Source organism: Pleurodeles waltl, chromosome 5 (assembly GCF_031143425.1).
Source record: "Pleurodeles waltl isolate 20211129_DDA chromosome 5, aPleWal1.hap1.20221129, whole genome shotgun sequence".
NCBI classification, from domain to species: Eukaryota; Metazoa; Chordata; class Amphibia; order Caudata; family Salamandridae; genus Pleurodeles; species Pleurodeles waltl.
In genome coordinates this window covers 1,286,351,533-1,286,365,631 of record NC_090444.1, presented here as the reverse complement: position 1 = coordinate 1,286,365,631, position 14,099 = coordinate 1,286,351,533, and the positions used below count along the sequence as shown (strand labels likewise).

At 42.8% G+C, this 14,099-nt stretch overlaps 1 protein-coding gene across 4 annotated transcripts in view; it reads right to left on the bottom strand.

Annotated features, from left to right (window-relative positions):
• Window positions 1-14,099, bottom strand: part of FUT9 (fucosyltransferase 9) — a 666,331-nt gene that overhangs the window by 90,275 nt on the left and 561,957 nt on the right. For 2 of the 4 annotated variants that reach the window (XM_069235520.1, XM_069235519.1), the window contains one exon: window positions 6,546-6,642. The exons of the other annotated variants lie outside the window; for them this stretch is intronic. In XM_069235520.1, coding sequence (XP_069091621.1) covers window positions 6,546-6,567 — 22 coding nt within the window. In that variant the 5' untranslated portion in view covers window positions 6,568-6,642. The remainder of the gene's footprint in view (window positions 1-6,545; window positions 6,643-14,099) is intronic. 4 annotated transcript variants of the gene reach the window in all.

The following is a 14,099-nucleotide window of genomic DNA, read 5'->3' as shown; positions in this document are numbered from 1 at the left end:
CGATATCGGAAACACTAAGCATTTGAAAAGAAGTTACAGATTAGATTTTGACTCAAAAGATTTTTAACATTTGAGATCTGCAGGCATGAAGGCACATTTGGGAGAACTGTTACAAAGTGCACAGATTTGGGTTGCATTGGAGAAATGGGAAGGCCGATGGGCAAAGAAAAGAGATAAGGGAAAGGGTGATAGCCCAGGGTCTAATCAAGCTAGGACCTCACTTGATTTGGAATCGGTAAAAATATTACCTATGAGAGAGACAGCTGGTGGTGTTTTAGTACATGTGCCATGGACTAGAGGAGGTATTCTATCCTTTACTAATGATTATCCTAGATTGAGGGAGAAGCCGATCGAGTGGTATCAACAAACGGACAGGTTTGTGAAACTTGCAAAATGTCTTTGGGAGGACTTAAATACCTTGTTTGAGATCATTGTTCCGCCTGATTTGAGGCTCAAGTGCAAGAGAGGGGTAGATTGGCCGACGAAGGAGCCGGCGAGAGATAAGGTAACCGGAGCACCTTCAGAAGAGGTGATGAAATATTATCATAAAGTGATTGAGTTTTTGAAACAAAAGGTGTCGCCAAAAGTGACTGATTGGCAGAAAATCGACCGGACCTCTCAAGAGGTTAAAGAGTCAATACATGCTTATTACGAGAGATTGTTGAAAGCGTTCAAGCATTACAGTGGTACTGAGACTATCGAACCGAAGGATATGAATCACCTTGTGTTTAGATTCACCAAAGGATTGAGACTGGAGGTTAGCCAAATGATTAAGAATCATTTGATTTGTTGGCAAGCTTAACCAATTGATGAGGTATTGCAGTATGCAAAGTACTGTAGTGAGGAGATTGAGTTGAAGCAGAAAAAGCTGAAGGAAAAGGTGATGGTGATGCAGATAAGGGCTGCACAGGCTGGAATACAGGGAAATGGAGTTCAGCAGATGAAACAACAACAACCGCAAATGAATGGTGTGTTTCAGGCACAGCCGAGAGGCCGAGGTCGAGGGTTTGTGAACCGCGGTTTAGACATGAATAACATTGTTATTCAAAATGATGTTCAAGGAGCGAAAAAGATGTCACCATGTCACGCGTGCGGTGGCGTGGGGCACTGGAAACGGGAGTGTCCGAATATGGTGCAGGATGGTGCAGTTCAGCAAAGCACTAACATTGGTACCTTACAAAATTCACGAGGCCCAAAAATAAGACATCAAAACCCGAATTTTCAGAACAATCTGGTACAAATGCAAGGGGTACAGCCCATGCAGCAGATGCAAATGCCACGTTTCCAGTCAATACAAATGCAACCAGTACAACAGCAGATTCCTATGGTGCCTAGACAGCAAATGCAATTACCAATGGCTCCGATGGGACAGCAACAGGTGATTCTTCCTCAGCAGGTCACAGGTCAGGTAACAAATCAAAACAACACTGTACAACAGTTTCCATTACGAGGAGAAAATGGCATGAATGAGGACTGGTCAGATGATAGTGCAGACAGTGAAGAGTGCAGGCTTGCAGCATCCCTAGAGGTGGATCAGAGAGGCCCATATGTAGAGGGAAAGGTGATGGGCTATAAGGTTTCATTCTTAGTTGACACAGGAGCTACACGCTCTACAGTTCGAAGTGCAGAAATCCCAAGATTGCCTCTCTCAGGGAGTACTATACGAGTGGTCGGAGTAGCAAATCGGTATTTGACTAACCCGATTACCGATCCGGTACAAGTTGAAATTGGCAACTTCCAAGGGCTACATAGATTTGTTGTATGTGATCCAAGTCCAGTATCTCTACTGGGAAGGGGCTTACTCTGTAAAACAAAATGTTCAATTACCTGTTCCAACGATGGGATTGAAGTGCAGACAAATAGTGACGATGAGGGAGATGAAAGTCAATTTATAGAGGAAGAAACAGGGACAAATGAAGACTACCCTTTGATTACTCTATTCCCAATGCATACTTTGATGGAACTACCTGTCGAACTGCAAGGAACAGTAACAGAGAAAGTGTGGGATTTGACCGGGAAAGAAGTAGGATTAATAAAGGGAGTGGAACCAGTCAAAGTTCAGATAAAACCGAATGCAGTGTTCCCACAGGTGCCACAATATCACATGACCCAAGACGTCCTTATTGAAGTGTCACAAATAATTGCAGACTTTCTCAGACAGGGAGTCCTGAAAGAGGTCTTGAGCAGTCCATGTAACTCTCCCATAATGGGTTTAAAGAAGCCCTGTGGAAAAGTTCGAATTGTGCAAGACTTGAGAAAAATAAATGAAATTGTGATAAAATGTTGCCCCGTGGTACCTAACCCAGCAGTAATAATGTTCCAAGTTCCCTGTGACGTTGAGTGGTTTACCGTAGTAGACCTATCACAAGCCTTCTTTTTCGATACCTCTTCATGAGGACAGCCAATTTTTGTTCAGTTTCAAATTCCTGGATAAGGTGTACAGTTGGTGCAGAATTCCTCAAGGGTTCTCAGAGTCACCATCCATCTTTAATCAGATATTGAAAAAGGATTTGGAACCTCTTGTGCTGCCTTTCAATACAACTCTTGTGCAGTACATCGATGATTTGCTAATTGCATCCAAAACCAGAGACAGTTGTAAATACAATACCATTGCATTACTAAATCATCTGGGAAAGAATGGACACAAGGTGTCACCCAGAAAGTTACAATATTGTCAGAAAAAAGTAAAATACTTGGGACATTTGATTGAGAAAGGGTCCAGAAGAATATAAAAAAAAAGGATAACAGCTGTTTTACAAATGAATCCCCCAACAACAAAAAGAGATGTCAGGATGTTTTTGGGAATGGTGGGCTACTGTCGCCAGTGGATACCCAACTTCTCAATCATTTCGAAACCCTTGATAAAACTGAGAGGAAAAGAAATCAAGGATGAGCCATATACTATAACCCTATCAAAAGAAGAACTTGAGTCATTTTTGGAGTTGAGAGAATGCATGTGCAGGGCACCAGCATTGGGAATGCCAGACTACGAGAAACCTTTTCTGTTGTTTTGTCATGAACGTGATGCTTGTTCTTTGTCTGTCTTAACACAGGTCCACGGAGATGCAAATCGCCCTGTAGCATATTTTTCAGCTACCTTGGACCCTGTCACAGCAGCCTTACCGGGTTGTTTGCGTGCAGTTGCAGCAGTTGGTCAAAGCCTTTTACAATGTGAAGGCATAGTCATGGGATACCCTCTGACAGTAATGGTTCCACATTCAGTTGAAATTCTGCTGACAGGAACTAAAACACAGCACATGACAAATGCACGTCTCACTAAGTATGAGACGATCACCCTGGGGTCGCCTAATGTCATTCTTAGAAGATGCACTGTACTGAAACTGGCAACTTTGCTTCCGAATGAAAATACTGAAATTAAAGATGGGGATGAATTTGAACATGATTGTCTTGAGGTGACTGGGTTGTGCACCAAGCCTCGTCCAGATATTCAGGGCACTCAATTGAAAGAAAATGATTGCATCATGTTTGTCGATGGGTCCTGTCTAAGAGATTCTGCAGGAACCCTGAGAGCCGGTTATGCGGTATGTACCATAACTGGCATTGGCGAAGCCTCCTGGCTCGAGGAAGTGTTTTCAGCACAAGTGGCAGAATTAATCGCCCTTACTAAGGCATGCCACGCAGCTGTAAATTTGAAAGTCACTATCTATACTGACAGCAGATACGGATTCAGAATTGTTCATGATTTTGGCCAACTTTGGTCACAGAGAGGTTCTCCTGTGAAAAACGGTGAACAAATAAGAGATTTGTTACACGCGATTCAGTTACCTCTCGAAATTGCGGTGGTGAAGTGCAGTGCTCACATCAGATCACAAGATTTTGTGTCTATGGGAAACGGCTCTGCAGATCAAGTCGCAAGATTTTGTGCATTGAACTGTATATCGTTCAAGGAACAATGGGAATTGTTACCACAATCTGAGAATGATACGTGTTTAAACCTAGCATTACGGGTGGTTGACACTTTAGATGAACTAAAAACATTACAAGGTCGTGCGAGCAAGGAATGCAATGTGTACAAAGAGCTGATGATCTATGGGTTTCAGAGGAGGGAAAATTAGTCTTGCCAAATAGCCTTTTGTCACAATTTGCCCGGCTCTATCATGGGCAGGCACATCTGGGAAGAGATGCCATGATCAGATCCTTTAAGATTGAGTGGTTCAATCCAAAATTCAGACATGCCGCGTAAATCACTTGCCACAGGTGCGTCATCTGTCAACAGATGAATGCTGGGAAAGGAACTGTGGTAACTTTGAGCCACATTGGGAGAGCTGGAGGTCCATTCAACAAAATGCAAATGGATTTTATCGAAATGCCTGTTTGTGGAGGATTGAAGTATGTGTTGGTGATTGTGTGTGTTTTCAGTCATTGGATTGAGGCATATCCCACACGTAGGAATGACAGTCTTACAGTTGCAAAACTACTACTCAGGGAACTGATACCAAGATTCGGGTTTCTGGTTTCTATAGAATCAGATAGGGGTAGACACTTCGACAATGAGGTGATTAAACTTCTGTGTGCCACACTCAACATTGAACAAAAGCTGCATTGTAGCTATCGTCCTGAAGCATCAGGATTAGTAGAGCAGATGAATGGTACTTTGAAATCAAGGATGGCAAAAATGTGCGCAGCAACTAATATGAAGTGGCCAGATGCCTTACCTCTAGTGCTGATGTCAATGAGAAACACCCCAGAGAAGAAAACGGGACTGTCCCCCCATGAAATGCTCATGGGCAGAGCTATGAGATTACCAGCAGTACCTGCAAATGCACTAGTGAATATTACAGATGATATGGTGTTGGATTACTGCAAAGGTTTGGCTGACGTGATTCGCTCTTTTTCTCACCAGGTGGAAGCTAACACGTTGCCGCCGATTTGCGATCCAGGCCACTCTCTACAAGCCGGTGATTGGGTGGTTGTCAAGAAGCACGTGAGAAAATCGTGTCTAGAACCATGTTGGAAAGGGCCATATCAAATAATATTGACAACTACTACCGCTGTAAAGTGTGCCGGGGTTCCCAACTGGATACATGCCAGTCACACGAAAAAGGTAACGTGTCCTGTTGAAGAGGAACTTGAAGTTTCCGGCACAGCAACTTTAGAGGGAGAGGTCTCAGGGTCAGAGAACAGTCAAGAAGGAACTGAGACTACCGGAGGGCCCACTGAGAACAGCCTTGTCCCTCAAACAATCAATGAGTTCGAGAGGGGTGACAGAGTGCCTATCTCAGTAGAGGCAGCAGGAGAACTAAGTCAAGGAGAGGTTCTCCCAGAAGTAGACGGATACGGGTTAGAGCCCGAACCCAACATAGAACCGGAAGAAGAAAGAGAAGGAGAAATTGTAGAGAGAAGTCAAAATGTGTCAGAATCTCCAGAACCGGTTGCAGGTCCGTCAAGAGAAAACACCATATCACAAGAGGAGGGTGCTGTCCAACGTCCTGACGGAAAACGTAGAGAAAAGACACATAGAGGCGACAATTGGCCAGACAAGCAACTCCTTAAAATAAGGGAGATATCAAATGACACAATAATAGAAGAGAGTGATACTTCTCAAGCAGATGATCTGAGTGAAGGAAAACAACAAGGTGAACAAAGGTTAAAAAGAAAAAGAATCGCAAATAGAAGATAAACAGGTCCTGAATGGGCATACGCTACAACCTCTGAATGGCAACAAGAATTCCTAGCATTCTGTTTTGATCGAGAAGTACCAGGCCAATATTACGGTACCTGAAAGAGTTCAAAGGAAAAACTTGGCTAAATTTCAATTTTTTTTTTAAACTGAAAAAGAGAGAGAGAGACTCTAGAAACTACTGGAAGTGACACTAAAACCGGATTTGACTTTGAAGAAACCTGATTACGACAAGCTGCTAACCTGATTTGACAAAAGAGGTCCTGGAGTGAGTGAAGACGCTGTAATATACGCAGGAGTGAAAAAAAAAAAAAAAGTTTATCCTCAAGTTGATTGTTGATCTGCTATACTGATTCTATACAAACATGGCTTATAATAGAAATAGTAATAAGGGAAGTAAGGTGTGTGGTTGGTTAGGTCTTATAATAGGTGTTGTGTGTGCAGTGATAATTGTGGGAGTGATTGTGGGAATGCCATGGAGAGAGAAAGAAACTATTAACACAACTTCAAAACCTGAAACTACTACACTAACACCATGGGAGAGATTTGAGCAGGATGCAAGACATATGCATGAAGGGACTAATGCAAAAGGAGAACTTTCTACTAATGTCTTTTATCGCTTACTAAATGAGTATGTGGAAACCATGGATGTGAAAGATTGTTATGTATGTACCAAAATTCCTTCATCTGTGCAGGAGGGAGTTACCTATCATAGTCTCCCTATTACTTATGGAATTAGTTGCAGCTTGCTACTAACAAGATTCTATAATCAAGAGCATGTGCAATACTTTTATTCAAATTTGGATGTTGTGTTTTCTTTTGTGCCTGTGATTGAATTCTTAAATAAATTAGCCAAAGAGCACGATATAAAAATAGTTAGAGGATTCTTTGAGCCAACACTTACATTTGGAACTGCTTATGCACATCGCAACAATTTGACTTGCTTACTGTCGCCTGTAGAGAAAAGCTTTTTAGATCACACAGATGATAGACGCAAAGCACTGAAAGAAAGATTAGAAAAAGGATTAGAGAAACGTACCTATACAAATGATTATGCTTATACTGCAATCAAGACACAAGGCAAATTAGCTATAGATGCATTACATGGAGGTAGGCTCTGTGTATACAGGCCAAAATCTGATCAACACAATCTGTTTGTGGGTACGAGTGAATGTAGGCATGTGTTTTTGTTTCAGGGTAAATGGACCTTTATGTTGAATGGACAAGACACAGCAATCCCTGGAATCTATTACATCTGTGGGCTAAATGCTTATTACCGTCTCCCTAAGGGATGGTATGGGACATGTTATTTGGGGATAGTATTCCCAAAAATATACCAAAATGATGACTTAAAACAAATACCTAAAACATCTGAATTACAACATCCTAGACAAAAACGAGAATCAGTGGCGGCTGTCATGGGTGATATATTTGGAGCCATAATCCCATCAGTAGGGGTTATCTTAAATTCCATGAAAATTCAAAAGTTGTCTACTATAGTGGATAACATGTTGACAAATTTTACAGGGGCTATACTCCTGATGGATACTGAACTTGCTGCAGAAAGAGCTATGACTCTTCAAAATCGGCTTGCTTTAGACATTCTTTTAGCTAAAAGCGGAGGGGTCTGCAAAATGCTCAATGAGCGTCATTGTTGCTCATTTATCCCGGATAACAGTAAGAAAATTAGAAGCATGCTTACTAACCTTACTAGAGATAGTACAGATTTGAAGGATTTGAAAGAACTTGGGGGCATATTTATACTCCGTTTGCGCCGATTGTGCGTCAAAAAATGTGACGCACAATCAGCGCAAACGTTGCCCCATATTTAAACCCTGACGCCCGAGCCCGCGGACGACAAAAATCCGCCGTGTGCGTCATTTTCTGGATGCGGCAACCCACCCTGCGTTAATGATATGCAGGGTAGGCGTTCCCGTCCAAAAAACGACGCACACGGCCGTGCGTCGTATTTATGCTTTCGGGCAAAAATGACTCTCGGCCGGGAGGCGGAGCAAAAAAATGACGCAAAGCCCGATGTGCGTCAAAATTTAACACCTGGGTCAGGGCAGGCGTTAAAATGGGGCAAACACACCTGTATTTAATCAGAACACACAGAACAAACAACAGAGCAGCAGAGCAGCAACAGGGAGACATGGAGGTGATTTTTATCCAGCGTGCACGTAGACGCAGAGCCCTGCAGCAACAACAGCAGCTACAACAACAACAGCAGGGAACCCAAAGGCAGCACAGAAGGCAGGAGAGGATATTCCGCCCAAGAACAACTCTGCATAGCCTCAGGGAACACAACATCATCCAGAGGTACCGGTTGAACTGGCAGGCCATTCAGCAGCTGCTGCGAAACATTGAACAGCAGTTGGCCCCCACTTTGGTGACACCCCGCACTATCCCAACAGAAACAAAGCTGCTTGCCGTACTTCACCTGCTGGCAAGTGGCTCCTTTCAAACAACTGGTGCCCTGGTTGGCAGAATATCACAACCATCATTCTCCACATTTCTGCCAAAAGTACTGGATGCCATCATTCGCCTGACACCCCTCCACATCTGCTTCCCTAACACACTGCGAAGCAGCAGGAAACTGAACAGGGGTTCTACGCCATCAGTGGCTTCCCACAAGTCCTTGGTGCAATCGACTGCACACACGTACGCCTTGTGCCACCTGCTGCAACAGAACACCTCTACCGCAACAGGAAGCACACACATTCAATCAACGTGCAGGCCATAGTCGATCACCAGGGATTGATTAGCAACATTGTGGCTAAATATCCTGGGGGTGTACATGACTCATTCATCTTCCGTCACAGCACCATCAACCAACACTTCCAGGATGGACGGTATGGCAATGGACTACTTGTTGGTAAGTACATAAACCTACTCATATACACACTGCACAGCAACGCTCTAGGACACACAACACATACACCACAACAGCAACACCTAGACAGGAACACACTGAGGTCCTCACATCACTAGCCATGTTTCTTAACTCACCATTGAACGTGTCACACATTGGAATTTACTGTACAGCTTTATGTGAAGACATTAATGAGTGTGGTTGCCTAAATGTCACCTTGCAAATTGTAAGTGTCACAATAACCTTTACATTAATACATTGCATAAGTTTCAAGGGATGGGATGTCTAGGGTACTTTGATATGAACGTGTTAACAACAGGTTCAATTTTAACTCTGCATGGAACTATCATCTCACCCCCAGTGAAGACACACGGACACCTGTATCACAAGTTACAATGCTAGGGAGGACACACTCTATTGCAATTCCCAAAACATACTGCTGACAAACGGTTAGCAGACAAACACTTGCTCAGCCAAGGAAAAAACACAATGCAGAAGGTATAGCCTACAAGTATAGGTTGTCACATTAGTACACAAAAGAGTCACAGACAACACAAGACAACTACTGCCATTAAAGGTCTTTTCAATAGTGCCAGCTACATCTACATGATCCCATTCTGTGTTTTTCTTTCAGCTGATCAGGGGTATGGCATCCAGCCGTGGCTAATGACACCATTTGGGAACCCGACTACTGCTGCAGACCGGGCATACAATGACGCCCATAAGAGGACACGCAGCATTGTCGAGCGCACCTTTGGGATCCTAAAGTCAAGGTTCCGCTGCCTTGACAGCACTGGCGGTAGCCAGAGATGGTCTGTAGGATCATACTCACTTGTGCCATATTGCACAACATTTGTGTAAAAAGGAACATTCCCCTCCTGGAACCAGACCCATACATGCCTGAAGACGACGAAGAGGAGGATGCTGGCCTGCAACAGGAGGGGGAACAACCAAACACGGCTGCTGGAGTGCGTAGGCGCCAACACATTGTAAATCATTTCTTTTCTTAATTTTTACTATCACCACTTAATGCACATTTGTAAATAAACACAGATAACAAACACCACATCATGGTTTGGCCTATTCATTTCTGGCCACCTTTAGTTTGAAATTGGTGAAGAAGAATGTCGTCTCATTGAGCAATAATGACATAACAATCATCACACAAAAAATATACACCACAAATGTAATGGCCACCATACAATGGTCAAATACACACACCATGTAAATGACAGACATCCTGTACAGTTCACCTTTGAAGGGCAATAGCTGAGGACCACACATATGACTCACATACATGTAGGAAACATGGATCATCGCAGCAGATGGCACACAACTAAAACACCATCACTCAACTAGGGGAAAACAGGCCTCATACATCAGCCAGTTCACATGCTAATGCTTCAGGAACAGGAATGTAGTACTAGACTCTTGCCAACAGTAATTCCAACTACTTACTATCATTGCAATGACTATCTGTCACTAGAGTTACACATAAGCAGAACATACACAGCACAAGTGCTACACCTATGACAAGCATCTAGCACATCACATCCCATCTACATGTCAGCCCTTTTCTAAAAACAATACACACACTTGCAGCTGCTCACACCCCACCTGTCTGAAGAGGTCCCTGGAATGCCGATTTGTGTACACTCAGATTCCCTCATCTACACACACACACTCACAAGAGTCATCCAGTGTGCACACCCTTTACTATGCCGACCATTGTCATACTACCATCTCACTGCATGGAACACAGCTCATATAATACACTGCCTTGAAGTTCATAAGGCCTGGTATCACCTGTAGATTGATTCTTCTGTGAAAGGTACTGTAGGTTATTTATCAGCTAATCCCATCTGACAGGACTAGTGAGACACAGATGGAGGCCACACCTGTGATCCCCTCCATGCACACCACCCAAATGTACATGCCCTGTCCCTGCAGATGCCTCCTACTGCATGCATGTTTGAATGTGAGCCATTACATCATTAAGCTTTGACACTAATGTTGCTGTGTAACACTTTATCAGGGTTCATGTGTCACCTTCAAAGCAACACAGGACATACACAGTGTGATATCTCAACTGTCTAATGCTCCCTCTGACCAGTCCTAGTCAGAACACGTGATCATGTGATTACTGAAAGAGCTTGCACCTGATTGACACAGCATCCTGTCAGCCTGACTGGCACCTGTCCGTGGGTCACTCTACAGATACCTGGGGTCCACCTATGGACCACACATGCTGTCCAATACCTTTTGTACCTCTGACAATAATTTGTCATTAGCCTCATCAATGTATACTCAAATACATAGTAGTGCATCATTTGACTGTCATTTGCATCAGATTTGTGACAGTGCCCATGAATAGCCAAATCTTGGCCCTTCCGTTGTCTGACCTTCATTAATGCCTAAACTTAAAAGTGTGACAGTGAACCAGGACCATAGTGTATGATGGTGTAAATGGCCTCCATCAAAACCAGCAACCTCAGATAATGTCCATGAAAAGTCAACACATATGAGGACCCTGACTGTTCAAAACGCTGAGTAACACTTTTTCAAATGATAAAGATGAGTCGTGTGTTGAATACCAGCCATTTACTTCTGCACAGAGGCTATGATGTTTCATGATACATTACCATCCACAGAGGCAAACTGGAGTACAAATGTGGCAATGACACATGCCAGATCCAGACACCTGAGACATTCTCTCACTCAGCACAAAAAGGTTGCCCATTCGAAAGTCTCATTACACGTGTTCAGTGACAGGGTGGGACCATCCATGTGTAGGTGACCATGTCCTCAATGGCTTCTCTCCATTTTTGCTACAAACAATGCCCAATTGGAACAAGATTAGCTGCCACCAACTCATGAGGAGACCTGGAAGTTACAGTGCCAAAATACACCCTGACAGTTGATAGTGGATCTACATTGGACCACATATATAAACATGTGCCATCCAATCAACAAAATATTTGCAAGCAGCCAATCACAGTAGTGTCCCAGTTGGAACCTAGCAGGAAGAATGAAACATGCCACTAAACCAGGTAATGCATAAAGGGTAATGCATACATCAACAACCTATTTGTCATCAGCACATGAGGAACGTCGAGATTTAGCAAAAAATATCAATGCAAAATGGTATGTCAGATTGCTCCAAAGAATCAATAGGGCAAACGTCAAATGGGCAAATGGGATTATTGAATGGCAAACAGTGAATCATACCCTATGGGCTTCCATGAGCCTGCTGCTGCAGGTTTAGCATTACTGAATAAATGAAACCCTTGGATAAATTAGCAAATCTGGAAGGGCAAACCCTAGGGTGCTGGGGGCCTAAGTCCACCTCTGCCGCCCCCCAAATATACATGAAATATGCACATGTGAAGTACACACATGCATAAGGCGCATGTGTGGCCTACATGTCAAAAGTAAAGCACATACAAGATACACAAATTTATAATTAGGACATGGTTACCCCCATAAAAAGTGTAGGTGACAATTGCACTACCTATTTGGCCTATAGATAATTTGGATTACCGTGATAAATGTGGACACATTTTTGCTAAGGAATACATCCTGGTATCACATTCATCATTTGAAATTAGCCATCAGCAAATACCCAAAATATGTGTACAATTATGGGTAATAACCATTTGGAGCAATCATTACTATTACACTGTGAATGCCTTCCATACATCCTATAAGGGACATGTGCCATAGCTAAGCCCAAATTTGTATCACTTAGCACCGTTTGGTCATGACAAAATTATTTTCACAATTTGACAAAATAAAGACTTATTTGTCAAAATGCGTCATATTTCCATGCATACAGCTTGGCGTCATAAATTTTGACGCATAGAAGTGCACATAATGCTGAGTCAAAAAATATAATTTTAAAATAAATATATTAATAACCAGCATTACATGGCCACCATAATTTCTATATTGCGTCATATTTCCACGCATACAGCATGGGCGTCATAAATTTTTGACGTACAGGAGTGCACATAATGCTGAGTCAAAAAATATCATTTTAAAAAAAATATATTAATAACCAGCATTACATGGCCACCATAATTTCTATATTGCGTCATATTTCCACGCATACAGCTTGGGCTTCATAAATTTTTGACGCACAGGAGTGCATATAATGCAGAGTCAAAATTAATTTTCATATTTGGTCATCATATTTGCCAGCGGCTTAAATTTCAACTCTAGAACTGTAAAATAAGCCTCACACAAATATAAGGGAACAATGACGAAAAAATGTATGACTCTGCATTATGTGCACTCTTATGCGTCAAAAAATATGACGCACAATCTGTATGCGTGAAAAAATAACGCATAACGGAAAAATAAAAACGGCGGCCATTTTATGCAGGATGTGATGTAATAGGATATCCTGTTTACAGATTCTGTACTGTGGGTGTACTTTCACTTTCACTTTGCAGTCTCAGAGTATTCTAGACTGTGTGGCTGTGTGGAAAGTGTTGTCCTGTGTTTTAGTGCTTTTGTGTCCAGTGTACTTCTCTATTGTGCTTTTGTCATCATTGTCTTGTTGTTGAATACTGTCTGAGTCTGTATTGTATACTTTTGTCAAGTCCAGTGTTTCTTTTATTGTCTGTGGGAGTCTGTTCTGGGTAGTGTAATTTTGGGGTTAGTTGGGCTCTTATTCTTAAGTTTTCTTTGTTTTTCACTACTCTACCTTTCCCCATTTCCCCCTTTTCCTTTTTGTCCAACTTTTTACACTTTGTTAGTGCAGAGATGTCAGGTAGGCCACGGCTTGCCAGGATGGGTGAGGAGGAATTGGGGGGATTTATATGGCTTGTTTGCCATTTCCTCCCACTCATGCTGGAGGCTGGGGGTCGTGTGATACAGGGGTATCACACGGAGGCACGTAAAGTCCGGTGGGGGAAGGTGCGCCATCACTTGGTCCGTGTCTATGGTAGCCTGAGGAATGACCATCAACTCAAGCACCGCTGGGCTGATCTGATATCCAGGGAGCAGGATCTGCTGGACCACCTGGGAATCAGGATTGGTGGCCATGTTGGTGAGTACAAATCAATTACATGTGAACAATTGAAAGCTGTGTGGGGACATGTGATGATTGTTACCCAATCTGCTAGATAAGTAGCTGACTGTGTGTAATGCTAGGGAAACCTACTGGGTAATTGTTGCACAATGTGTAGGAAGACAAATGCTAGCAGTCAGGTAGCTCATGTTTTCTACACATACCGGTTGCCTGTAGCTGTATGTAATGTAGTGTTGCCTTTGTGTCAGACAAGCGACACGTTAATGCCTCTATTTGAACTCTACAGGTCACACTAGCCAGTGAAAAATGGATGTTGAAACATCATACCTACATATGTAGACGCCATAGCTAGACTGAAATTTGTAAACCCAATATGATGCTATAAATGAGTGCTGCCTTCACGTCAATTGAAGTTAGCTATGTTGTCCACACATATGTCACATGTGTGTCTGGTTGGTGTGTGTTGAAAATGACCACATAGGCTGTTTGAGTTTGAGGGGTCATGCAGTCCTCAAGTAACCAGCTTTTGGATGTCTCTCTGGGATGCACAT